At 44.8% G+C, this 27,745-nt stretch overlaps 1 protein-coding gene across 14 annotated transcripts in view; it reads left to right on the forward strand.

Moving 5' to 3' along the window:
• Positions 1 to 27,745, forward strand: part of nav2a (neuron navigator 2a) — a 252,802-nt gene that overhangs the window by 218,025 nt on the left and 7,032 nt on the right. For 6 of the 14 annotated variants that reach the window (XM_036135966.1, XM_021320593.2, XM_036135962.1 and 3 more), the window contains 26 exons: positions 917 to 1,232; positions 4,035 to 4,761; positions 5,598 to 5,817; positions 8,195 to 8,484; positions 9,779 to 9,844; positions 10,418 to 10,462; positions 11,010 to 11,167; positions 12,950 to 13,132; positions 17,507 to 17,559; positions 19,195 to 19,218; positions 19,566 to 19,640; positions 21,964 to 22,047; positions 22,141 to 22,264; positions 22,380 to 22,549; positions 22,956 to 22,976; positions 23,195 to 23,233; positions 23,617 to 23,625; positions 25,214 to 25,386; positions 25,490 to 25,643; positions 25,783 to 25,969; positions 26,050 to 26,150; positions 26,234 to 26,329; positions 26,648 to 26,822; positions 26,961 to 27,196; positions 27,358 to 27,509; positions 27,604 to 27,675. In XM_036135966.1, coding sequence (XP_035991859.1) covers positions 917 to 1,232; positions 4,035 to 4,761; positions 5,598 to 5,817; positions 8,195 to 8,484; positions 9,779 to 9,844; positions 10,418 to 10,462; positions 11,010 to 11,167; positions 12,950 to 13,132; positions 17,507 to 17,559; positions 19,195 to 19,218; positions 19,566 to 19,640; positions 21,964 to 22,047; positions 22,141 to 22,264; positions 22,380 to 22,549; positions 22,956 to 22,976; positions 23,195 to 23,233; positions 23,617 to 23,625; positions 25,214 to 25,386; positions 25,490 to 25,643; positions 25,783 to 25,969; positions 26,050 to 26,150; positions 26,234 to 26,329; positions 26,648 to 26,822; positions 26,961 to 27,196; positions 27,358 to 27,509; positions 27,604 to 27,675 — 3,950 coding nt within the window. The remainder of the gene's footprint in view (positions 1 to 916; positions 1,233 to 4,034; positions 4,762 to 5,597; positions 5,818 to 8,194; positions 8,485 to 9,778; positions 9,845 to 10,417; positions 10,463 to 11,009; positions 11,168 to 12,949; positions 13,133 to 17,506; positions 17,560 to 19,194; positions 19,219 to 19,565; positions 19,641 to 21,963; positions 22,048 to 22,140; positions 22,265 to 22,379; positions 22,550 to 22,955; positions 22,977 to 23,194; positions 23,234 to 23,616; positions 23,626 to 25,213; positions 25,387 to 25,489; positions 25,644 to 25,782; positions 25,970 to 26,049; positions 26,151 to 26,233; positions 26,330 to 26,647; positions 26,823 to 26,960; positions 27,197 to 27,357; positions 27,510 to 27,603; positions 27,676 to 27,745) is intronic. The other 8 variants (XM_036135964.1, XM_021320595.2, XM_036135961.1 and 5 more) reach the window with 7 other exon arrangements.

Genomic DNA, 27,745 nt, shown 5'->3' on the forward strand with positions numbered 1-27,745 from the left:
CAGCAGCATCTCTGGTGCCCTTAATCATCCTGACAGCGCTCTGCATCAGACTGAGGACCAGAAACATATCTGGGTGAAAACCTTTGGCATGCTGTACAGTTCCTAATGCTGTGGTGAAACACAAGCTTTCTAAGGTTTAACAATCATCTTCTGTTACTTTTTTTTTTGTTGCATCCTTAAATGTATTAAAACAAATTGTTCTAAGCCTGTGTGTCAGTGTTTGCTAAGCTTGCGTTGAGTCATAAAAATGTCAGCAGGCTCTTGTGTAAACTGTACAGACGGTACATCTGGACTGATCTGAAGCCATCCAGCGTGTGACGGCTGTTAATTATTGCTGCAGAGGTCAAGCTGCTGACTGAAAAACAAAGGAAGGTACAAAGAGGGTCTTTCTCTCAGGGCAGCTGTGTGACAGAGCGCAGGTAATGAAGTCTGCTTCATCTGTCCTCAGGCAGGCCCACATCAGCTGGACCCTGTTTTTTACGGTCTCAGAGCAGTTCAGCGTGCAGCTTTTTAAACGTGTCGCCTGGACAACTGCAGCGCTGTCTCCACAACACCTACGGCCATTTATTTGCTTACAGGGACCAGCCGATTTAAGCAAATCTGCTGTTGCAAAATGTTAATTAACCACACCTCTGAAATCCTTTTGTGTTCCTGCTGGTTTCCGGTAAAAAGGTCATTTTCAGTTCAGTAATCAGCAGTCAATATCTGCAGATCTGCTTTTTGTCAGACATGACTCTGGGCCTGCCCTGACATGAAAATGTAGTCCTCAGATTTCAAATTACTAGAACTTTCACGGCCCGAGCGCTGATGTGATCAGGCTTTTCTGCCGGTCTGATTATTCAGCACGATAGCTTAAGCGTCAAACGGAGTACTTTTCTGAGCCTCGGGGCTAACTCTTCTCCTCGCCTGTTCCCAGCCTGTGACGGATGCAGAGAAGCACTCTGCCTCCACAGCCGTTCACCAAGCCTGGGCCGGAGACGAGGCGAAGAGGCCAGAGGGCGGGCCGGACGCCGGCGGCAGGATGGATGCTGGGTCCAAGTGGAGTCGCAGAAACTGCGACGCCTCCGACGAGTCCGACAAGGGCTGCTCGGGGAGGAAGACGACCTCCGTGTCCAACACCGGCTCCTGGAGAAGAGGCATGACCACTCAGGTGGGGATAACGTCACCCCGGACAAAAAGCACCAGCAGCTCAGGCTCCACAGTGTCAGTCGGCCTGAAGAGCCACAGTTCAGGTAATTGGAGAATATATGGTGATTAAATTTGTCAATTTATCTCTATTTTTTTGTTTGTTGTTGCTTCTGTGGTTAAATGCAGATAATCCCTGCAGAATTTGACAAATTCGACACGTTCAAGATATTCGAGATTTATGATTTGTTTTGTCGAAGTTTTGTCAAGATGTTGATTTCTTTTTACCTTTTGTGATTGTACAACTACAACCCTCAGTGTAATTTATTGGGATTACGTATGTTACAGATTACACAATTAGATACAGAAGAAAGCAGCAGACATGTTATGATATCAAGGGAAAATGACGGATGGTTTTAAACGTTTCTGTGTAGAACCTCCTCTAGATCACATCTAGAGACACCAGACGCTGCTGCGTCTTCACAAAACTGATCAAACTCAGTCAGATTAAGGCAAGGCAAATTTATTTGTATAGCACATTTCAGTACAGAGACAATGCAATGTGCTTTACATGATTTTAGGAAAATAAAACAGAATAAAAGCAAGTTGGAATAAAACGTAGAAACAAAATAAAAGATGGGGAAATAGAAATTAAAAGCAAATATTAAAATCAGTTGGACTACAAAGTTGAACTAATGATGTTTCAGTCTTGTCATGCTTTTACGCCCACACTTTTCAGCATGAAATCAAACTTTCCACCCTGGAAACTTTGCCGTTGACCCATTATAAGGACTTCTCTGCTTCCAGACCCTCTTTTTTTTATTCTTTATTTTTAAATGAAAATGAAAGTTTTCACACTTATTGGCCATTTGGGTATAATAAGAGAGAATTCAAATCTACCACGTCTAGACGTCAGATGCTTTAATCACACCTGCGGCTTACATCCAGCACCGAATGCTGGACAGCCTCATGTCCCCCTGACAAGAGGTCTTCTGTTTCATCAGCCCCCTGCTCCCAGCAAGAGGGCTCATATTTTAAATGAAAAATGTAATTTAATTTAATGTGATCTGCATGTTTAATCCAATCGTTTATGCATGTCATGCTTTCGGGGCCACACTTTTCAGCATGAAATCAAAATGAAGAAGCATCTCTGAACATTAACTTTGAAGTCATGCCACAGATTCCCAGCCACTGGCTTGACATTTCTAACGAGTGACTATTATTTTATGGAAACCATTTTCTTTCAGTTCTAGCTGTATATTTAGTAGGGCTGTAACGGTGCCGGAAGTATCTGGTTCAGTAAGAACTTGTGCCGAACGATTGCATGCAAACAACCTTCTGTTGAAGGTTTCTGTGCCGAACTGCAAAAGGCGCAAGGCAACGTTATGTAACGCGGCTTTTTTAAAGGTGACACCAAAGCAAAACAGAGAGGACTCCCAGCTATCGCCAAACTCTGCTATCAGGGATGGAGGAAGGTGGACCGAACACAACCTTACATCAGCCTTTTTCAGCAGCTGGAAGATGCCCGCAGCAGCATCATTACTCACCTGAAACACCTGAAGCTGAATGTACAGATCACAGATAGTGGAGGAAGACAAAACCGATGTCCGGATCCGTTTCACTGTTTTAACAGCTGTGCGTGCTGCGTTCAGGCCACTGAGCTATATTATACACTGGAGTGCTGATTTTGCCGAAAAACTGAAGTCACTGGCCGCCATCTTGCTACTCCCTACTCTCACAGAAATCCCCAGATTTGGTTGCACAACAGCAATTTCAAGTGTAAAAACGTCTGAAATTACTTAAGTGGATGCAACATTCCAGCACTGGACAAGTGACAGAAATAACGAATGGACTATTAAATTTTAAGAAACTATTTTTGTAATTTTTCAGTTACTTGTAATATTTTAGTATTCTGTAACGGGTGTGTTTCTGAAAGTAAGTATTGGGTTGCAGTATGATTGTGCCAGTCTAAATGCATTGCAAACATGTTCTGTTGTTTTTTTATTTTTGAAACGAAAAATATTATCTAAATGCATTTCCACATGACTTTCTCAGAGTTGATTGATATTTTTAGAACATAACATAAAAGTATATGGCATTTGACATTTTAAAAGTCTTAATCCCCCCCTGAACATTAGAAAATCCTTGTTGTTCTATGCTGTAGCGCACATATTCCTTAGTTACTGGGGGAAAATAGGGAGTACCAAGATGGCGGCTGGTGTCTTCAAAGCGACTCGTTCTAACAGCCGGTGATTCAGGCACAGCTGGTAAAATGGGTGGTTGAAACATCTAAATAACTCTAAAGTTATTTAGAGTCTTATTAGAAACAATAACAGCTACTTTGTTCATTAGAGATGTCCACCCTTATCTGCACTCAGTTCCATATTTTACACTTTTTAAGTAATAAAATCCGATTAATTAATTGCCTACTACTAACCCAAGTAAAAAATAAATAAAAAATATTTAAATTTTTACTGTTTTTGATTGAAGTGTACCAACACTGTATTGAACCGTGACTTTAAAACCATGTTCTGAACCGTGGCGTTCCGAGCGGTCATCAAGGTTGAAGGTGAACCTCACCCCCAGTCTTCTGCAGTTTCCAGCAGGTTCTCATGTTTTTAGCTTCAGCTGCCTTCCTAACATCTGTGGCCAGTTTCCCTGTCCCTGCTGAAGAGAAGTCTCCCTGCAGCATGAAGCTGCCACCACCATGTTTCACCATGGGGTTGTTTTTTTACGGGTGGTTTTCAACCGATCCTTTTATCTAAACTTTGGATCCCTGCTGCTTCTCACCAATTGCTGTGTGTCGCATAAAATCCCAATAAATTACAATCTATGTATAATGTAATGTAACGCGGTGTGAAAAGCTCCTGCCGGTAGCAGAAGTGTGAAACTCTCTGTGTGTCCTGCAGGTAAAACCGACGATGTGAAGGTGTCAGAGAAAGGACGTCTCTCCCCTCGCTCTAACGGCCTTCAGCGCTCGCCGTCAGACGCGGGGCGCAGCAGCGGCGACGAGGCCAAAAAGCAGTCGGCCCCCAGCAGCCGCACGACGTCCGCCGCCGCAAACCCCCTCACGCACACCCTCTCGGACCCGCAGTCCCACGCGCACATGCTGTCCGCCCGCACCCCGACCAGCACCTTCGGCTTCAAGAAGCAAGGCTCCGGCATGGTGACCATGGTGACGGCGAGCGGCGCCACCATCACCAGCGGATCGGCCACCTTGGGGAAGATGCCTAAATCCGGGGCGCGCTCTCTGTCGGGAGGCTTGAAATGCGGCGGGCAGGACGGCGGCGGCGGCGGCTCTGCGTTGGGTCACCACGACGACGGCTTCCTCCCCATGAGCGCCCGCTCCACCCTGCAGTACCGCAGCCTGCCGAGGCCGAGTCGCTCGGGGGCGGCCGCCCGCAACGGCAACCGCTCGTCCACCAGCAGCATCGAGGCCGCCGTGCTCTCCGTCACGTCCCACGGCAAGAACGCCTTCGCCGCCGCCAAGGCCAACAACGCGGCCGGCCTGCTGGCCAATCAGACGGACCGGGAGAAGGGCGTCTCTGAGGTGGACAACCTAAGGAGCGGAGGCGGCGGAGGAGGAGGAGGAGGGCCGACGGGACGGCAGCAGGTTTCCTCACCCACACTGCGCAGGTGAAGACGCACGCACGCACGCTTGCACGTCTTTGCAGGAGTCCTCCAGACGCGCTGACTGCTGCTGGCTGATGAGCCACCCCGAGTGGGGCCCTCCTGTATGGGCTTGACTTCGCCCTCATAGTGTACACACACTCAAAAAACCCCTTAATCATGCAGTCACAGTACATGGTGAGCAGTGAGTAAGGGTTCACACGTGTGGGCCTGTTCTGCACACACACACACACACACACACACACACACACACACACACACTATTTGAGGTTAAATGAGGCCATTGTGAATGGAGGCCTTGAGCTGAGCTGATCAGCTGCCAAGCCTCAGCCTTGGCGGTGCGGTGGGAGGGGGGGAACGGGGAGGGTGTGGTGCTCTGTAATGGAAGCCGAGCCTTACTTCAGCACTCTGCCCTCATTAATGTGAGGCAGCGATAACTCTTCAAAGAGGACGTCCTGCTATTATCCCCCCCCCCCACCGCGGCTTCAGTCATCACAGCCCGCCGATTAAGCGTAACCCAGGAACAAGGAGAGCGCTGTGGGTCTGTTCCTGTGTCGGCCTTTTCTCAGGTTCAAGCGCTGCTTCCCTGGTGACGGGATATAAGCCTATGAAGACTTATGTTTCACTGTTTTTTATGTGTAAAAGTAGAAACTCTAAGCAGGTTCCTCCTCTGTTGGCATCGCTCCCTCGTGGCTCTTTGCAGGGGATGACTTAACCAGCTGATGCACATAATGTGAACACTTGATTTAATTTTTCCACAAATAAGTGTCTTAATCTTAGACGTTTTTGACAATACTGCATCCGCAGCTGAAATCTTTGCTTTATTATTGATATACTTTCAGGTTATTTGGTGGTAAGGCCAGTAAACAAGCTCCAGTTACCACCGCTGAAAACCTGAAGAACTCCACCATCATCTCCAATCCCCACGCCACCATGAACCATGTCCCTACGGTGCTGGAGTCCCCTGACGGCGTGCTGGGAGGCGGGGAGAGTGAGACCAGCAGCCCCCTGTTTGGAGGCAGGGCGCTGGGGTCAGGAACCGGGACTCTGGGCAGTGAGCAGGTGAGCCGCACCAACTGTCAGCAAGTCCCACATAATAAATGTAACAGCGCTTTCTGAGATGTATTTCTTGTTAATCCCTGACTTCAATTAAATTAAATTAAAATTTATTTATATAGCGCCAATTCATGAAACATGTCATCTCAAGGCACTTTACAAAGTCAAGTTCAATCATATTATACAGATTGGTCAGAAATGTCCTATATAGGGGAACCAGTTGATTGCATCAAAGTCCCGACAAGCAGCATTCACTCCTGGAGAAGCGTAGAGCCACATGGAGAGTCGTCTGCATTGTCCATGGCTTTGCAGCAATCCCTCATACTGAGCAAGCATGAAGTGACAGTGGAAAGAAAAACTCCCCTTTAACAGGGAGGAGAACCTCCAGCAGAACCAGAACCAGGCTCAGTGTGAACGGTCATCTGCCTCGACCGACAGATTACAGATTACAGAAGACAGAGCAGAGACACAACAAGAGAGACAAAAAAGCACAGAAGCACACATTGATCCAGTAATCTGTTCTATATTAGATGGTAGTAGCGGGTGAGCCGTCTTCTCTGGATGATGTCACAGTTAACAGAACGCCAGACCAGGTGTTCCTACTATGAAGATAAAAGAGAGAGAGCAAAGAGTTAAAAGCTGAAATGACAACACATAATGCATAATTGAAGAACAGTAGAACTCTATAGAGTGAGAAAATTAGATCCTGATGTCCTCCAGTAACCTAAGCCTATAGCAGGATAACTATAGAGATAGCTCAGAGTAACATGAGCCACTCTGACTATAAGCTTTGTCAAAAAGGAAAGTTTTAAGCCTAGTCTTAGAAGTAGACGGGGTGTCTGCCTCACGGACCAAAACTGGGAGTTGGCTCCACAGGAGAGGAGCCTGATCATCAACTGTTTCCCTTTGGTATGAGTGTGACATAACACCCAGATAAATGTAATTCAGTCGCTTTTAAAGATGACAGGAAATGCCAGCAAGGCAGAATCCTCATCAGTCAGGAAATAGTTCTATAAAATACTTTGTTAGCTAAACCTGCTCATGTCTAGAGTCAGAGGGATAATTATGATTTAGAAGCTGCCTTTAAGAACTTATTACTGACGTTATCTGAGCATAGAGTTCCTCAGGGCTCACTTTTAGGACGTTTCTATTTCCCATTTATATTATTATTCACATTAAAATATGTCTCAAGCAAAAGGGAATCTTTATGCAGATGACATCCTCCTTTTTTTTAGTTGCCCTTACTATGAGGCAGGCTGCTGAGGAGCTTCACACTGCCTTTCAGTAGAATCAAGCATCAATATGTTTTAAAGTTAGTCATGAAAGTTAATACAGCTGAAATATTGTGGTCTTCTCTGATAACGTTCCTCCTACTTGAATTAAATCCTTCATACTTTCAATCTCTTCCTAAAAATCCTCTACCAAATCTTCTGGAAAGATTTCACATTTAAGTGATCAGACTTTTGGATCAGCTGCTACCCATCTAGTTACAGGTCTAAAAGCAACAATCAGCTTTAGATTAAGATTTAACATTGTTTTTGTCCTTAGTTTAGACAAGATTTGTGAGTGTGTGTTTATAGAGCGACTTAGAGGATTATTCCCACCTCACCTCTCTAATAGCACGGCTTCTCTGGCCAACCCGGGTTCAGGTAAAGCACGGATGAGCCGAGCAGACGCCCGTTTGACAAACTGGAGATGCTAAACCTTTTTCACTCACATGATTCACGTGTCTGGTCCGACTAGCTGCGAGTCACACCGCGACACGCGGGTTATTGTTTGTCACAAAGAGCAGCCGTGTCTTCGCCAACAGCGGACGGCTCAAAAGTTTATTAAATTATTTCAGATTCGATTTCCTCTGGAATGAAAGTGGACAATACGAGTACATATGTCAACGCTGCAACTGAAATTTGATTTGAATAATGATTTTTAAATGGTCCTATCAATATCATAGAGACGTCGCATCTTTTCAAAGAAAAGACTGCACTGAAAAAACGACACTAAAAATAAGTAGAATTTTCTTAAACTGAGTGCATTTGTCCTTAATTTGAGCAGGCAAATAAGATGATTTGCCAATGGAATAAGATTTTTTGCACTTAATATAGGAACAACTCATCTCCGTCATCTTATTTCAAGTGCAGTTTATCTAATTATCTTATTTTAGGGATCAAAATACTCGTTCCATTGGCAGATCATCTTATTTGCGTGCTCAACTCAAGGACAAATGCACTAAGTTCAAGAAAATGTGACAAATTTTTAGTTCCGTTTTTGCAGTGTGAAACCATAAGATGACAATGCAGCCACTGGCGTGTAGATGGAAGGTCTTCTTCAGGACGTTTGGTCAGTTTCTTTATTAAAGAGGCTTTAACCTCGTCGTGTTTTACAGGCCTCCAGCCCGGGATCCATCTATTCGTCAACCGGCCCCTCCAACAGCCTGACATGGGGAACCACCTTCAGCGGCTCCTCTGTCCCGAGCAGGGAGGGCACTCTGGGCGGACACGGCGGGGCGGGCAGCGTGGGCTTTCCCTCCGTCAGCAGCATGCACACCAGCAGCGAGTCCATCGACATGAGCCTGAGCAGCGCCGGAGGAGGCGGCGGAGGACACGGGACCCACAGGGAGGACACGCTGTCCGCTCTGGGCCGCGCCGGCAGCGTCAAGACCGGCATGTCTGAGAGGTGAGGACGCAAATGACGAGTTCATGAACGGACATTTTGATGCTGAAATGAAAGCGGCGTTTGAAGTTTCACAGTTAAAACGTAATTAAATTATCTTCTAAATAATGCGTTGTCTGTGATTCTGGTTCTGCTTTGTCATGCTGGGACAATAATGTAGGGCGGTAAATCCCCTTTTCAAGCTAAATCTTGCTCAAACTAAATCAGTTGTAGCAAAGCCTGCGGGTGCTTTTTTTTTCTACACAATAAAACCTATTGAGGTATTGTGAAGAACTTTGGCGAAGATAAAGCTCATGTATAAATGTCATAAAACACGACTTTTTAATTGCACCTCTGCTCTGCTTTTCAAACACAGTTCCTTGCAAAAATATTGACCTCTCCTTATTGTCAAAATCACAAACCTATGTGCTTTTTGTGAGGATTTTATGTGACACAATTTTAAAAACTGGGTGCATTTGTATTCGGCCCTATGTAACCCAGGACCTCATAATAAAACCCAGTGAGAGTAAATGTTTGTGTAACTTAATTGAATTTGAGTGCGGCACAGATGCAAACCTAACAATGCATAAAAACCTAAACTAAAAGGCAGGGGATGGAGATGATTGATTGGAGAAGTAGCCAACAGGTCCTTGGTAATTGTGGATGAGTTGCAGAAACTCACAGCTCAGGTTGGCGCGTTAGTTGTGCTTCTAGGTATCCGTCTGTCACATAAAATCCCAATAAAAAAAAAAAAACTAAAAGTTGTCAAATGTCAAATGACAACATTTTCAAGGGACATAAATACATCTGTAAGCCACTTTAGTCATAACACATGGTAACGGTCAGATTCTTAGATGTTAATTGGTTGTCAGATTAAAGGAAGGCAGGAAAGCTCTAATGCTGTTTATAATAATAGAAACCTGAGATGATTTTCTTTTTTTTAATTCCTATATTGACCATTTGTACAAAGCAGCCATGATGATGAAGTTTGCCATTCAGTGTGCAACCCAAGCAGAGAAACAAAACCTTTTGGCTTCCTCAGTTTGTTTTTTTCATGCAGAAATCGTGATCACTGTAGCGGATTCCTTCCTCACAGGATGACTGTGTAACGTGACCAGAGCGTCTCAGTGGAAACGTTGTTATTCCCACTCGAAGCTGCGATATCGCCGTCGTCCTTGAGCTCTCTCCGATGAATCTTTGCTGTGGATTTCTGTTCTGAGACGTTCCCCCGTCTACCTCACTCTCTAAAACTTTGCTGTTTCTCTGTGTCTGTTGTGCGTTTTTTTTCCCCCCCCTCCCTCTTCCTGTCTTCCATCAGTCCCCTCTCCTCGCCCTCCGCTAGCCCCATATTCAGCCGAAACACGCTACCTCGGAGGCAGGACAGGTAAATGTACCTGTGTACGGTGTTAGGTTTTTTTTGCTGAGGTGGGTGGTCCTACTAAACCACCACCCGCTGCCACACAGGGAGCCCCACCTCTGAGACTGGAAGCTGTAATCTGGTCTCATCATTTGTCTTTGTAGCCCTGTGTGGTAGTCTGTGGTTATTGGAGGACTCCCTGAGATGAATGGAAATTATGAGTTTGAGATTGTGTGCATAAACTGGTGTTTCAGTTGTAACTGATCACATACTGCCACCCTGTGGTTGGGTGTAGAATTACACAACATTGGGTCTTTTTTGTTTCCACTAAAATATTCAAAATCTTTAAACAAATTTGAGGATTTCAGCATTTTAAGTGTTTTCCCTGTTATACTTTATAAAAAGTTAATTTTTTTTTTTTTTACCTTTTTTGCCAAGTCCCTTCTGCAAAAAAAACAACAACTTTCCAGTTTGGTCATTCTTTGTGGAATAGATTGTTTTTGTCGTAAAACGGATAATTTTAGCTATTTCTTCAGGCACAAGTTTCCTTTCCTCCTCCCTCCATTTGTGTTCCTCTTCTGAAGTGTTTCTCTCCCACAGAGGGCCACATTGTGGTAGAAACACTCTGCCTAAGAAGGGATTCAGGTACCAACCTTCGTTTTCATGTCGGAAACGTTTCACCTTTCCACTCCGGTTTACCGACCTTTTTTGCTTTGTCGTCCTTTTGACCGTCTTTGTTTCTTTCCCGGCGTCCACGTCATCCTATTACGGCTTCTGCTCACGCTTTTAAAATCCAAGGTTTTTTTGTTTGGCATCTGGCACATGTGTTGTTGTGTTGAGCGTTTGTCCCTGTACAGACCAATGAGTGCGTTGTGCTGGGGCAAGCATGGTTTTTGTATCGCGGCTCAAGTTTTCTTTTGCCGTCTTCTCTGCTTTTTTTTTTTTTTTTTTTTCCGTTGCTCGGATCTAAAATCAGTCCAAGGCCACGCTGTTGTAATCTGTTGGCGCAGCATCTGCTTCATCTTCATGTCAGATCCTGGTGATTAATGTGGCTGCTTGAGCAAAAAAAAAAAAAACATCAAAATCCAGCTCTGTTACTGTTAGAAATGTAACATGGCCCCATATCATCCGCAGTCATCTCCTGTTTGGTGTCCAGATTTCCATTTTAACCTATCTCCATGACTCTCTGCAGGTACGGTCCGTCATCGCAGCTGCGAGGTCACGAGGACCGCGATTGGCTGCGCTCCCACTCCACCAGCGGGCTGCAGGACTCTGCCAGTAACTCGCCGTTCTCTCCCGGCTCCAGCCTCACCTCTCCCTCCGGGACTCGCTTCAACTTTGGACAGCTGGGTAGGCCCACAAAACACAACTCTGGGAATACAGCTGGGCCTCGTCTGTGTGGCTGGAGATAGTTTGAGACCAGACTGTTTGCCAATTGAACCGTACCTTTGCTTGGAAGTCCGTGAAATGTGTCGTTTATTCGTATTCAGCCGGCTTGGCTCTGCTAAATGCGATCCGGTGGAATCAATTGTCTTCCAAAGCCACCCAATTAATAAGCACGCTCGACATGTGTGCCGTTCTATCCAAGTTTCCATGTGGGTCAACTTTTTTGATGGAGCTAAATAACAGGGCAATCCTGGAAGAAAGCCGGTTAGATGCTGCAAAAGACTTGAAACTCGGCTGAATGTTCAGCCTCCAGCAGCAGAATGACCTGAAACGTACAGTCCGAGCACAACTACAAGTAGATAGGAGTGGTTTAAAGCATGTTTGTGGCCAACGTGGTCCCAAGGCCCTATGTTCCTGTTGCTAAGGGAAGCGAACTCAGAAACCCAGAGAACAGACGCTACACAAGGTCAAAATGAGCAATAGATTTCAATGAGAGCCTTAAAACCATAAAACTAGCCAGTTTAAAACAGAATAGGTTAAAATAACCCTGTTAAAAGGTCAAAAAGTAAAACCTTTAAAGCATCCGTGGAGTAAACCTCGATAAAACACTGCTTAAAACAGTCTGGGAGCAGTTCTGAACCAGAGGCCGTCTGGGCTGTCTGTCCACATCCAGGGATGATGCACACAGGTTCTGATCCGCTCTGTGTCTGCTGCTTCCCTGTCTCGCCTCATTTTACCTGGTGACTAGTCTCTGTCCTACGCAATATACACAAAACACGATATAAACCAGACCTGGGCGTTTTATGGCCCGCGGGCCATCAGTCCAAAAAACAAGTACTTTATTGTGGATGCGACGCAACGGTCCTTTATGTTCTACTTGTTGAAGCACAGGAGAGATTGGACTTTTCTCATTGAAAACTTAACTGAACTACAATGATTCCAATAATTTTGTGCTAATGTTGATAAGCTGTTCATGTTTACAATAAGACTTCATTGTTCATGGTGGAGAAGTTCACGTTATAAAATAATCTCATTTTCATTTGTGAAGAGATTAAAATAATCAAAATCTTATAGTATGATTGTGTTTGTTTTACACAATCACTTTTATTTACTTATATATACATTATATACATATTTACAGAATATGTTTAATTTCTTATTACCAAAAGAATCATAAAAAGGCAGAATGAGCATTATAAAATTATTTGTTTTAGTGGTACCGCCCTCCAGCACGTTTCAGATTTGTCATGTGGCCCCCTGAAGAAATTAATTGCCCAACCCTGATATAAACTAATCATGCAAAATAAGCGTAAGAATTAAATGCAAACATGGATATATGTAACATATCCATGTGTTATTTAGATTGTGCCACGGCTTGCTAACTGACGTTCACAGACTCCTCTGCACCCGCTCTGACGGAGCTACAGCTGCTTTGCAAAGAATGGACAAAAACATCTGCAGGAAATAAATGTCACACTTTTCACATGTTTATTTGGAAAGATTTACTTCCTTTCCTTTTTTTAGTCAAGCAATACATTGTGTTGCTCTATCACATAAAATCCTGATAAAATACATTGGAGTTTGTTTGAAAATGGAAAAGAAAAAATTACTGTAGGGTTATGCAGCTAGATGGACAGAAAACCGATTTATCCATGTGTTCAGATTTAATCCACTGGCTTTGACTTGTTTCTGGTCTCGTGTTGAATAGCGATAAAAGTCGTGTGCTTCTTGGTGTCATTTCTCCAGCGTCCAGCCCGACCTCTGCAGGTCAGATCAACCTCGCCGGTGTGCGCAACAACAGCCTGACCAACCAGGACGCCCCCTTTGACCCGTGCGGCGACAATCGGCTGAGGAACTCCTGCATGTCGCTGGACGAGAAGACTCGCACCATGAGCCGATCGGGGTCTTTCAGGGACGGCTTTGAAGAAGGTAAGCTCTCCGGTTCTGTTTCTGCTTCACATTCAGGGCGTGGTCAGATGTAAATATAACTGGTTCTGATGTCTCCGTGCTGCTTCCACCTCCTCACTTCATGTCAAAACGAAGGCGCCTGCAGGAAAAAAAAAAGATGTTGGCTCTGTTCGCTGGGAGAAATGGCAAGCTGTGCCTTTTCTGAACTCCATGCTCAGACCAAGAGCTTTCCTTATCAACGTCTCCTTTATCCTTAAGCACAAAAAAATCTGAATTCTTTTATTTGGAGTCTTGTTTGATGATTTTGGTATGAATAGGGGCTTTAGCTGCTACAGAAGTACTCTTCCAACAGATGTTCCAAAAAAAGTTAAAAAAAAAAAAACTGGACTTTTTTTCCGAAGTTTGAAGACGTTTCGCTTAGATGACATATCTAAGATATCTAAGCCCTTACAAGGCCTTTCTTGGGCAGTACTATAAAGCTTGCATCTCCACACTACTCCAGACATTTTGAATTGAGAAAGCTTTCTGGATGGGAAGCAAAACGTCTTCAAACTTTGGAAAATAAAGTCCAGTTGTTTTTTTTTTTTTTAACTTTTTTGGAATGACCATGATCTGGATGACTGAGAATCTTCACTAGCATCTTCAAACAGATGGATATCTCAGAGTTCACAAGTACCAACGAAAAGGGATTCAGATCAGGTCTGTTTTTCCCCCAGTAGACGGTTTGGGAAACTGACACTAATGGAGAAGAAATCCAGCAACAATTTTACTTCTTAGAGATCAAAACTGCCTTCAGCTGCATCTGCGCTGCAAATCTCACAAAAAACCCGCGTGCAGCTGCCGGCTCAGACAAATAGGAACAATTAAAATCTGTGTAACACAAAGCTGCTCTGTCATTAGTCACACAGTTGGTCCAGAAATGTTTTATCTTGGAAATGTTATGGACGATGTCTTTGAGAAAAAAATGTATGACAAAAATAAGGAAAATGCGAGGAAGACTGAATACAACAGCTTATCCGCACTGTTAACCTGTGCAATATTAAAATAGAAAAGGTACACTGAGGCAATAAATGGCATACTGTCTGCATTAAATAAAATAACCTTTTTGTCCTTTATAAACTATGTAGAATTTCTTCATTAAACATGAAATGTTCCATTAAATTATCAGTCACTTGGCAAATCAGTATATTGTTTTTATGCAGTCTTTAGGAAAGGAGTGTAAAAAGGCATTAAGTAGGTGAGAGATAAGATAAAAAGAATTAAAACAACTAATTAAATAACTAAAATAATGCAAAGTGCAAAATCTTAACAGAACTTTTAACATCACCACTTTTGCTTTTAGCCCCAAAATTAATAAAAGAATAACATTGAATTTGACCATAAACAAATAGTATGTAGTCAGTATCTCTATTAAATGTAATAAGCTACTGTTTATAAAGGGCCATGCAGGCTTATTTTATCAGGAATGGATTTTGTAGTTGAATAAAATGTGAGCCAGATCTCTTTTTTTAGTCTTTCTCAGAGAAACTGGAGTATAAAGTCTCATGTTTAATTTTTAAGTAAAAATAAACAACAGCTCCAACATTTATTTTTTTTGGATGGCTTATTTTATTGCGGATAAAGACTGAGCAGCGAATGCACGTCTCAAATAAATGCCTGTTGCAAAAACATACATGAAGACAAGTTATTGCACCTAAAGCATGCGTAACATATCTGTCTCAGCGCCCCCCCCCCCCCCCCCTCCACTTGTCCTTCTCCCCTTTCAGCAGGGGGGGGATAATTACAGGGATCGCTGTGAGAGTGAGACGTGGTGACATTACGGAAAGCCTCCAAACAAAACTTTCTCCCTCCCACTTTCTCTCTGTCTTTGTCTGCGTTGCGTCGCCGTTTCTGCATCGACACGCAGCTTATGTGTGCAGCTCCGTGTTTCTGAGGTCTAGAGTTACCCTCCAGCCGCTATGTGAGCGACGGCACAAAGGTGCCGTCATCCGGCCAGCGCTTTGTCGGACCCGCGCTTCAGGAGAGCAGCACCGCCGCACTTTGTCATCTCGCCCCCGCGCAACCAAAGCCACATCCACCGCCGCTTTCGTTCGTGTTTGAAAAAACCTGCCGTTCGGCTGCAGAATCTGTTCAGGTTTAAAGAGAATCACAGAGATTATAAAGCTCAGGTTCTAAATTACAGTTTACAGTCACTGGATTGCCTGTTTGGACTCCCGGTGTGGGAAACGTGTTATTTTACAACAATAAAAAAGGGTTTTTAATCAGATTCTGAGTTAAAAGTTATTGAAGTTATTACTGGCATCATCCAAGATCGAGAAAATATTGTAAAATAAAAAAGATGCTTGACCAGCCGCCACACTGGGTCATAAGGGGCGTTCTTTCTGGACCCCCCCTCTCCTTCCTCCAGAGCGAAGGGTATTCCCAAACCATCTAAAAGATATAATCTTTCCAGTCTACCCTGAGGCCTGCTCCCAGTGGGATGCGTGAAAAACTCCTCTCCTGAGAATTGTCTCCAAGGCATCCTCTCCTGATCCCCAAACGAACTTAGCCGACTGCTTCCGATCCGAACGACTGCCTCCCGAACGACGAGCTGCTCACCCCGGATGTCGTTTAAAAGTCCGTCCCACCACAGGTCCGATGCGTCTCTGCTGGGCCGTACCTCTAACCCGCTGGCTGCTGGGCCAGGCCCCCGGGACGAATGAATGGATGAATGGATGGATTAAAAGGTCTTTGTTGGAAATGACAGGAGATGATGAAACATGACTGCAATTCTCCGCCAGCCCAAGAGGAGTTTTTAAATCCCCTGTTTTGTTTGCAGGGTTTCTACAAAGGCGTGAAAAGTTGCTATATTCTGGATAAATCCTCAACCAATAAAACTCTGGTTTCAGTTTGATTTTCCAGATTAAGTAAAGAAAAAAACTTCATAAATCAAATATATTAAGCCATTATTTTAGGAACTTGAACACTGTAGATAAACAACTTAACAGCCACAACAACAAAGCGAGTGTAAGATTTCATTATCTGGAGATAAGAACAAAATAAGTCTGGCACGAAAACAAAATTAGCCACAGGTCTCGTTACCTTGGGATAAAAGCGAACTGATGAAATTGTTTTCATACCGAGGCAGACAAAACAAGCTTTTGAGCTAATGAGGCAAATTGCATCGGTTTTAGCAGTCATCCACCTGTCAGCCCTTTTATTTCCTGCCACTTATGTTTGCAGAGTTTAAATCCTGATCTCTATAGAAAAATCAGCCTGGAAAGAACTAAAAGCTGTCTACATTTAACCTTCATTTCATGCAAAAAAACTAAATAAATGCTAGGGTAATATTTTGCCAAAAGGTTATTAAAACAGTCCAGCCGGATTGTTCTGTCTCTCGGGGGAAACCAAATGTTCTCCTTTCATGTGGCTGACTGCACACCTTTCTGTCTAGACCAGACGGCGATAAGAGCCAGTCTCACGTTAACTCCTATCTGACTCTTTTAAAAGAACAAATGAGTCTTTGCGGATCGGGCCGACCTCTCGCCGCGGTCTCTGACTTCACGTCGCTGATCCCTGCTAATCTGCTCCTACACAGGGAACAGTAGCGGCCTTGTTTTCCCCCCGCAGCTGAGTCACCGCGGTAAACGTTCAGGTTTGTCGTTAGTCGGGCTGTGATGTGGAGGAGTTTTATCTCCGTAACCGCAGAGCAGCAGCAGTCGGTACGTTCAGCGGGAGTTAGACCCCCGCCTGAGCAGAGCCGGGCAGAGTGGGTAGTCTGTGGGGAGAGACTGTGGGGGGTCGGCTCAGGGCTCTTCCTGCTAAGACCACACCCAGCAGGCACCAACCCTAACCCTCACGGCTTTCCTGTTTCCCAAGCTGGGTTGCTGCTGTGGTGTGAATTTAACCAAAGCCCCTAGTTTCACATTTTACCGGTAACCAAAGAGCCAAAATGATGTGGTTACAGACAAAGGAATTACTTCTTTACTACATAAACCGCATTAAACACATTTTACAGGCAGGTTTTTTTTACCTACTCGTTCAGTCTGGTGGTGGTTTCTGCTCTGGAGGTTTAATTTAATTAGCTTCTATGCAAGAAATCACATTATTTACTGAACTTTTTTTGCAGTTACAGTGTCTGTAAAATGAGTAAATAAATAAAAGTGTTGTTTTTTTGTTTAATTCGAATTTAATTTTCAGAAATCTTAGGAGTAAGTTTCAAACATTCGGACTCATTCTTAGAAGATGTTTGAAAAACATTTAATTTAAAGTCTTGAGATCTCTATTCTGTGGTTGAAGTTAATTGTTCTGGTGGTCCCTTGGTGGCCCCCTTGTGGCCTGGGGGCTCTAAAGCAGCAGCGTAGGTTGCTAAAGTCAGGACATTCTTCCTCATCATTGTGTTTCTTATCTCTGCAGTTCATGGGTCATCGCTGTCTTTGGTCTCCAGCACCTCTTCCATCTACTCTACGGTAAGTTTGATGTTGTTTAATTGGCTATTGCACATATTCTTAAGCGCCTGGTGAAGCGGGTTAAGTCCGTGCCTTTGATATGAGGGATGCGAGTTTGACTCCAGGTTGCGTCAGGAAGGACATCTGGTGTAAAGTCTGAGTGGAAGTTGTAACGCCTTGCTGTGGGGATCACTGAATGAAAGGAGCAGCTGACAGAAGTATTGACAGTCATGTATTTCAGTTTTTGCTTCTTTTTGGAGCTGATTGTTTTTGGAAAAACTGATCATGTTATCATTAGATTTCTTAACTTTTCCGGGTCTCCAGCGTCCTCAAAGCTAAAGATATGTTCATGTTCATCAGCTTCATTGCCATAAAACCCCAGTAGAACATATTTCAGCAGCTATTTGTTCACAAACTGCTTCAATTTGTTTAAATATCAGATGGGAAGTGACTCATAGATCCTGTAAAGAAAAAAAGTCTGGCTGACAAACAGGGACCGGCCCACCTGTGCACACTGGGAGCTAAGGGCATCCCAGTGAAGCTCCTCCTCCTCCTCCTCCTCCTCTCTCTGGGCTTGTTCACTCACCTGAGCAGGTGTAGCGGAGAAACTCTCAGACTCCTCGTGACCCTCGGAGCCTGAGAGTCACAGGCTGGGAATCAGAGCAGAGCAGAGAGTGGAGGCAAAATGATGGCGACTTTGTCCCTGACGGGGACCGTCCCGGCTTGGCAGCAAACGGTAGGAATGAGACGCAGCAGCAGCAGCAGAGCTGGAGAGCGTGGGCGTTATGGATATCTGATTATGTGGAACATGGGTTGGAATGAGCTCACTTTCTGAAGTTACCGCGTTGTTTTAGAGTTTCGTTGAAAGCGGATCTGTGTGCTGTTTAGCTGCTCCTGAAACCCAACGGCGCTGTGTTTTCTTTGCATCAGAGAGAGATGTCTGTATTTTGGCTGCGTCTCCAGGACAAACTGCCGTGTTTGCGTTTCTGGGATCAGCTGGTCGTGTCTCTGTGAGATTAAGAAGCCGCGCTGGTGTGGACAGACGGCTCATTGTGAAGCACATTCCCCGATGCAGATGTGCAAATGCTTTGCTGCTCAGACACTGTTCCAGAGGCTAGAGGCTGACAAATGATTAATTGTAGGCTTTAGTGCACTGTTGCTTGTGTAAGCAAGGAGGACAGGAAAAACTAACGGCTTTCGACTAATTTTAGCCCCAAACAAAGCAGTTCCAATAATGCATGAACACAGCCTGGAGTTCAGGTGCAGTTTCACTGGAGCCTTGTTTACATGTAAATGTGGGCGTCGCATGTTTGGCTGTTTTGGCGACCGGCATCGGGATGTGTCGCGTTCGTGCGAGCCGCCGTTTGTTTCGCACGCTCTCGCTCTTTATGTCCGTTTGTCACTTCTTTTTTTTTTGTTGTTGTTGCCATTGTTCCTCGTTATGCTTCTGAGGACAAAGAGAGCCGAACACACAGTGAAACGCCTTCAGGAGGATATCTCTGCTTCCCAGACATATTACACCAAACAACATCCTTCACACTTTTTATGAAGCCCGTCTCCAAGGAGCCAATAAATCAAACGGGGAAGCGCGCGGCGTGACCTGCGGCAGGTTCAACGGTCTAATGGTTTTCTCTGCTTGTGCTGTTTGTCTTTCAGAACGAGGAGAAGTCTCAGTCGGAGGTGAGCATCAGCACGCCCACACCGCTTCCATCCTCTTTAATTTTCTGGGTGCACTGGCTGGACTTGTTGGAACACGGGCATGTTTTCGCACTCGGATCCAGTTACACATGAAGCCACATTGTGACTGACCCTGTAACAGCTTCTTTTCACCGCCTGCACACCTGCGCACACCTGTATGCGCTCCTTTATGTCTCTGCAGCATTTCGGACGTATCGGCGCTCAGATCTGGGCGCCTCCCATGTTTGTGTCTGCAGTGTTTTCCTCCTCGTGCGTCTGGATGCATGCGCGCGTGTGCGTTTTTAGCTTTTATGGAGTCCGTTCTTACGCTTTCTGTCCTGATCCTGCAGATCCGAAAGCTGCGGCGGGAGCTGGACGCCTCCCAGGAAAAGGTTTCCGCCCTCACAACACAGCTGAGCGCTAATGTAAGTGAACGAGAACGTCAACACGCACAACGGAAAACGTATATATCACAGACCATTTACTGTCCTGTGCTTGAGGTGCCGGGATTTAAAAACATGGGTATGGGCAGCAAAACTAATCAAAAATTAGCATTCATTTTTTTTCAGTTTACCAGATTTATGGGGACAAATAAAAAATGCTAAAACGTGTGTTTTAAAAATGCCAATTTAAGTGCAGAAGTGAAATTGGAAAGGCCTAAATTTGATAAAACTGCAAATGCACTGTTGCTAGAGGTTTGTTCCTACGGTGCTTTGCTTTTAGCAAAGTCATGATCACAAACCTCAGTGTTTTATTTGGCTTTTATGCAACACACCACAGCATAAAGGACTGCAAAATAGCTGCATGTTTTTTTCTTACACTCGAAAATCTGAACATTGCATGCACTTGTAGAACAAGCTTTCGACATCTACAGACTGACGTTTTTGCCCATTGTTCTTTATAAAACAGCTGAAACTCAAATTGGGCCGAGACAACAGGCGATCTTTGATTTTCATTCCTTGCCACTGATCCTCGGTCAGATTCAGATCTGAACCTATTCTATGGTGGCTGTGTCTGTAACTTTATGGGTATTTTCCTGCTGGAAGCTGAACCTCCGTCACAGTTCATGCTGTTTTAGAGGTGCTGTGCAGCTTTGGTTTCCACCACACACAGCTTTCTGTAAAAGCGAATTCAGTTTCCATCTCATCTGAGCAGTCCCCCAAATGTTTGCTGTGTCCCCTGCATAACTCCAAATGAGACTTCTTGGGATTATCTTTTCCTCGCCAGTCTCCCATTAAAATGTGTGTAACTTAATTGATCTTGAAAACAAATCTAATCCCTTGAAAGTTTTTTTTTTCTTTTTGTTCAAATGTATTATTTTTCTCAAAGAAATCTGAAGTGGGTCTTTAAAAAGCGCCAGAAACGTCGCCCCTGTCACACATCGAAACATTCCCGGGGCTAAAGTATTTACCGATCCGTGACAGGAAGATGCCAAAATGATCTTTACTCTCAAAAGCTGTAATTTCACTGCTGGCAGGACCATCAGAGAATCTCTTAAAGCATCTCTAGACACGAACGTCTCTGCCTGCCTCCCGTCTGTGTTGCGCAAGTCTTGCCACGCTCCGCTGGTGATCGGCTAGCTGCGTGCGTGCGCTCTGCCATTTTTTTTTTATTTATTTTTTTTACCTGTGAATTAAAGATATGGAATAGAGGCGGGGGGGGGGGGGGGGTTAGATAAGAGCGTGTACTTTAGTCTCAACACACTGCTACCTGATGGAAAACAAAGATTTTACAGCCAGCGACGCCTGCATACAAGCAGGAACGCAGCAGAGGAAGCCGGCGTGGGATTCAGGCAAAGCAGACTTTGTTGAAACGTTAAAGACTGACGGTGAATTATCCGAGCACACCTTGAAGGCCCCGAGGCAGAAGATGTTGGATCTTTTACTGTAACCCACGCGTCAGTCAGCACCTTAACCGTGGCGGGAGGTGGAGGCTGTTCACCCAGCGTGGTTAAAACAACACATTCACGCATTATTTCACGCATTATTTTAGTTGTATCCCCCATATTTTGATATTTCAACATGACCTCCCATCACTTTTTGATGGTTAGATTTAGTTACAGCATGAAACCACCCGCTGCCAGGTTCTCTGACACATCTTGGACTGAGTGGGACTTGAGATAAATGGACTGCCTCAGCTCCAGGCTCAGCAGTTTGGACTCCCTGTTTTCGTAATGTGATCACCAGCAGCTGGCCATTTATCACAGGACGTTATTTTCGGTGATTATTTGGGTTTTGTTACACTTTCGTTGACGTCATGTTTGGGTTTTCGCCACAAGGCTCAAGCCGTTATCTCAGCCGTGTCACTATTTTCTCATCTCATTCAACCGCAGGCTGTCCAGGCTGCAGATTTAGATCATCTTTGGTTCTTTATTCCCTTCATAAATTAAGAACTCATCTGCTAACTTGAAGACTAGTTGGTATCATACATTTTATTTTTGTAAGGCATACGTTAGCCATTAATTCCTCCATAAAGGGCAAGAAACAAGGCAAATAGCCTAAATATAACCCAGGCTTACTTCCCCACACTATGATGAAAGTACTTAATAGGTTTGGAAAAGGAGTAAACTCAGAAGTTGTTAGAAATAGACTTTACTGTACTTTTTATTTTACTTTCTTTAAGAGAGAGAGAGAGAGAGCTTTTAGTTAATTTTTAAAAGTTTTCACATTATCAGGAAGTCTGTGGACTTCCTGATAATTTAGAGATATTATTGGGGAGATATTTAATGCGGTTAGTTTTTCTCCACAGGCTCACCTGGTGGCGGCGTTTGAACAGAGTCTGGGCAACATGACCATCAGGCTGAAGAGTCTGACTCTGACTGCAGAGCAGAAGGTGAGAGCAGCTCTTCTTGTCCCACAGCGGCACGCTGAGCCGCCGCTTTGGACTCGTCAGCTTTAACTTCTTCTCATCGTGTTCTCTGTGAAGGACTCTGAGCTGAATGAGCTGAGGAAGACCATCGAGCTGCTGAAGAAGCAGAATGCCGTCGCTCAGGCTGCCATTAACGGAGTCATCAACACACCCGAACTTGTGCCCAAAGGAGATCGGACAGGTTAATAACTGTTTGTTGTTTTAATCAGGGCTGTGTTACTGTAGTACTGCAATCACGGCCCGTCTGCCCCAAAATGAAGCCCGACTCAACCCAAAATTCCCTCATGTCTCCTCAGCCGGGAGCAACGGGACTCTGCAGCAGCAGAATCAGCAGCCGGACCTGCGCATCAGACGCCAGCACTCCTCGGACAGCGTCAGCAGCGTGGCCAGCGCCACCAGCCACTCCAGCGTGGGCTCCAACATGGATGCGGATGCAAAGAACAAGAAGAAGAACAAAAAGAACTGGGTAAGAGAAGGAAACGTGCAGGTGGAGCTCAACAAACCAGAATATTATTCATTCAAAGAGTGAAGCTCGTATATGAATCCATTATACATAGTGATATATCCAATTGTTTCTGTTCATTTTAACTATGGATTAATAATGAAAATGCTACCATTACAAAAGACTAATTTCAAAAGTCATTATATTCAAAACTAACAAGAATAAAGCCTTTAATTATATAATTGTAATGAATTGCCTAAGAAATTACCTTTTCAATGATTTACTGAGATGTAACTGGAAATGTTTAAAGCCAGAGGAATTTACTCTGTACTGATGTATTAGAGTCAGCGCTTTTCACCGTTAAATGTTTGTCTCTTCGTCTTCATGCATGTGTTCAGTGTCACATGTTTCTGGGTTTTCCTTTCTACAGCCGTCTTTTTCTGGGGATAAGGTGAATACACCAGCCTTGGCTCCACGTAGTCCTGTAAAACACTAATAAAAGCTTTGATTTGGTGCTTTTACGCTCCAAAAAAAATCATATTTGTAAATGAAGTAAATCGCCAAATCAATTTTGACTAGAATGTGTTCAGCCCTCGTAGCTCGTCTTTCATTAGTGATCATTTAAAGAAAGCAGCTACTCATTCAACTTCTCTTTCATGCAACTAAAAGGCACTTTTGTGCACCGGCGGACAAGTCCAGGAGGATGATGTATGCAACTGTTTTTTTCTCTTAGACTGCTCCTTCCCTGTGTTTAATTTCTCATAGCTATGTTTAATGTGAAGAGGAATTCTGTCCTCCTTTAGCCCCTCTGCGCTCCCTGTATGTGGGTGTCTGTGTTTTTGTAGACCACCCCACAGCCGGCTCCTGGCTGCAGGTGTTGCTCTTACAGTAGCTGTGTAAATGGAGCATAGGGGCTGCGATTAGTGGGGAGCCTCTAATGGACGATGAAAGACTCAGTCGGTGGTGGCGTTAGTCCCTGTAGGAGTCTCTAGTTGAACCCTTGTCCCTCCATAACACATTAACATGCACCAACCGTATGAACATGTGCTGTTTTGTCTCCCCGTCTTCCTCTGCTTCGCTGCATGTGGCAGGTCTACGAGGTAAGGGTGGTATGCTGTGAAAGAAACCAGAGTCCTAACCCCCTGCACCTCCTTTAGGTTACTAACCACAGTCCTTTTCTTTTCCTCCCGCTGTCTTCAGCTCCGATCGATCAGTGTTTCCTCTCCAGCACCGATCCCTTGTTCTTATGACACTTGAGCTAGCTCGCTGAAGAAAAACACTCTTGCCTTGGCTGATTTGCACACTCCATGTTTATTGGTTCAACCTGGTAAAGGTGTGTAGAAGGCAGTGGAAGAAATTCATCTTATTTTGCAGTAGCACTGAGGCATGTAGAAAAAAAACTCTTAAATTTGAGTTCACCTGGTTAGAGGAGGGGCAAACATGGCATGTTAATACTTCTCAAAATCCCCTCTTTTCTAACAGGACAACAATCCATCTTTTCCATTGACTTTTGTAAAGACGGAGTGCACAGAGAGAGATGTTTGAGTCTTCTTGTTGCAGAATCTCTGTAGATCACCCAGGTTCCTCTTTTCCCTTCAGCTGAATCCACATATTTTCTTTAAGGTTTGGGTATGAAGATTAAAAGGAAGTTAATTTTGGGTCATTATCCCAACCATTCCTGTTTTCTTGCATCAGACTTTTCTTTCAAATGTCAGAATCAGCAATAATAATCCCAGAGGAAAATGATTTTCATTACACACTCCAGATATACAGATAAACAAACAACATTCCACAAAAAAAAAAATTAAAATAAATAATATATATATATATATATATATATATATATATATATATATATATATATATATATAGAGAGAGAGAGAGAGAGAGATAGATAGATAGATAAAATAAAGTGATGATGACGATATTTCTAAAAGCTCATGTACTCTTATAAGGGGCCTTTGGAAGAGAAACCGGCCCACAGCATCACAGATCCTCCACTCAGCCTAACAGTTGCCACAGAGTGTTTTTCCACATTTTAATCCTTTTCACACCGGACCTACCTGCCGTGTTTGGCCCAATGATGCTGAGATTAAGCTTTTCAGCAGCAAAAGAAACACACAAATTTACATTTTCAGTGAGAGGAAAGAAATTATTTAATCTAATGGTTATTACGACAGCAAGTCTCTGTGTCATGTCAACTTTTCCTCCCAAGCAAACAAAGTTAAAATTAAAGACGTTTTACATCGTCGATGCACTCAAATTGAAGGCCAGATTTAAAAAAAAAAAAAAAAATTTAGCCTGTGATTCTACTGCAGTAAAGGATGAATTTATATAAAGACTTTTTACACATCGTTTCCTGGAGTGCCATTTAATGTGACTCGTGCATTTCAACCTTCCTGTTCTGAAATGCACTTGGAGCAAAAGTGTTCTCCTAATATTCCAAATAAAAAAGTGTTGCTATATCTGCTTTACTTAGCAGCAGTTACACAAAAACGCTTGTCGCTTTCTGTTTATTTTAAAGCGCTGCTGCTCAAAGTTGGTCATAAGGCAACCGACCTGTAATCCCTTTCCTCCCTAGGCCCCGTGTTTTACTTTCTGCAGCCGTTTTCCTCCACCTTCCCCGGCACGTCCTCCTCTCCTTCTAACTTTGACATCTTCTAATGCTCCACGTTTGTCCCTTTTCAGCTGCGAAGCTCCTTCAAACAAGCGTTCACCAAGAAGAAGTCTCCCAAATCCGCCTCGTCTCATTCAGACATTGAAGAGATGATGGACTCGTCCTTGCCGTCCTCCCCCAAACTGCCTCACAACGGCACTTCAGCCGCCAGCCACATCCTCAGGAACACGCACTCCAACACGCTGTGAGTTTTGTGCCGACGGGGCGTACGTGTGCCGTCCCTGGTGAGATCCAGCCTCTGACTTGTCATCTTACCTTGTGATTATTTTTTTTTGTTTCCCCCCCAGACTGTCGGAGTGTTTGGACAGCGAGGCCGAGACGGTGATGCAGCTGCGGAGCGAACTCAGGGAAAAGGAGATGAAGCTGACGGACATCCGCCTGGAAGCTCTCAGTTCTGCGCATCAGCTGGACCAGCTGCGGGAGGCCATGAACCGCATGCAGGTCTGCAGACACAAGAGAATACCTCCCAGAACCCCCGCAGAGAGGAATATTTAACGGCTGAAACGTCTTGATTTTCTGCCAGCTGTTTTTGCCGTCTACTCGTTTCACAGCTAACTTTATCCGCCTTTGCTTTGGGCAGCTGGAGATCGAGAAGCTGAAGGCGGAGAACGATCGTCTGAAGCTGGAGAGCCAGGGGAGCAGGACAGGGTCCCAGGCGTCCATCTCGTCCTCTCCTCCTCCTCACACACAAAGCCAGACCCCAGGAAGCGGTCCAGGCCTGCCTCAGCACAGCCTCAGCCTTCCCAGCAGCGAGTCTACCAGCCTGGGTAAGACGCAGCCGGACTCACGAGACTGAGGCTACAGAAATGAAAAACAAAATAAACATTTGACCTCGCTTTCCTTCCAGATATGCTGCTGGACGACACGGGTGGAGACGGAGGGATGAGGAAGGAGGGCCGACACGTGAAGGTTGTGGTCAGCCTGGACGAAGAACTCAAGTGGGGGGAGGTGAGGCCTGCTTCGTGCTGTGAAGCGGCTGAGAAGTGCCATGTGGGCGTTTCTGTGTCTGAAACCTTTATTTTGTTGTTAAGGAGGGCCAATGTCGGCACTTTCTGATTGGTTGCATCGGTGTGAGCGGCAAAACGAAGTGGGACGTCTTGGATGGAGTGGTCCGCCGCCTCTTTAAGGTAAATACAAACGGCCGTTAAACACACTTCTTCACCTAGACTAAGTTTGATTGCTATAGTGCAGGGGTCACCAGCATGTTGCATCTAAAATACTATTTTATTCTGTTGTGTTTCCTTTTTAATCACACCTGCATTTTTGTAGATTTAAAAATGACAAAAGCATGAAAAATGTAAATCTTTAGGTAACGTTGAGGTGATCTCTGACTCTTCTAGTTCAAAGATCAGCACAAGCAGCCCTTCGTATGACACAGTGCCGATGAAGCAGCTCTCCTGTTTGATTATAATTTAGCTAAAAAGCGATCGTCTAATCTTCTGCAGGAGTACATTACCCACGTGGACCCGGTGAGCCAGCTGGGCCTGAGCACAGACAGCGTGCAGGGTTACAACATCGGGGAAATCCATCGGCCCAGCAGCTCCAGCGCGGCCAGCACGCCGGAGCTGCTGCCCTGCGGCTACCTGGTGGGAGACAACACCATCAACATCCAGCTCAGAGGTACCAGAGCGACCCCCTTTAGCCGAGCTCGTCAGAGAACAAAACGAACGTCATCCGCTCCGAATGCAGAAAGGACAATCTGCTGGTGAAAGCTGTTTTCACTGCTCGACGTAAACAAGCTGCTGTGGTTGCCCGTAGGTCCGTGCAGCGACAACGTGGACTCGCTGGTGTTCGACACGCTGATCCCGAAGCCCATGCTGCAGCGCTACGTCTCCCTGCTGAGGGAGCACAGACGTGTCATCCTGTCGGGACCGAGCGGGACAGGGAAGACCTACCTGGCCAATCAGCTGGCCCGCCACCTGCTCCTGCTGGAGGGCCGACCTCTGGCCCCCAACGCTGTCGTCACTTTCAACGTGGACCACAAATCCAGCAAGGTGTTTTGCTTTTAGCTGTTCATTCGTGTTGTTACACAGACCTGAAATAAGAATACCGTTTCTTGAAGTTTTGACACAGCTGAGATGACAGAAAGCATTCGAGGCTATGCCTTTGGTCAAACTGTGGGGCTTTAACAGAGAAAACCTTTTTATTTGTTAAGGAACTGCGTCAGTACCTGTCAGGATTGGCACAGCAATGCAGCAGCGTCTCTGGGGAAGAGAGCCCCCTGGTGGTTATTCTGGACAACCTCCACCATGTCAGCTCTCTGGGAGAGATCTTTAACGGCCTCTTCAACTGCAACTACCAGCGCTGGTTAGTTCACACGCATTCATCTGCAGAATACAGCCCTTAAAAAATAAATAAATAAATGATCAGCTGGTTAAAACTCTTTTTATCCTCCATTCAGCCCTTACATTATCGGCACCATGAGCCAAGCCACATCGTCCGCCCCCAACCTGCAGCTTCACCACAACTTCAGGTGAACTACTGACCTCCTCGGACCACTGAACCTGCACATTTATGCCGAGCGCTGAAGCACCTCTGTGTTC

Source organism: Fundulus heteroclitus, chromosome 4 (genome assembly GCF_011125445.2).
Source record: "Fundulus heteroclitus isolate FHET01 chromosome 4, MU-UCD_Fhet_4.1, whole genome shotgun sequence".
NCBI classification, from domain to species: domain Eukaryota; kingdom Metazoa; phylum Chordata; class Actinopteri; order Cyprinodontiformes; family Fundulidae; genus Fundulus; species Fundulus heteroclitus.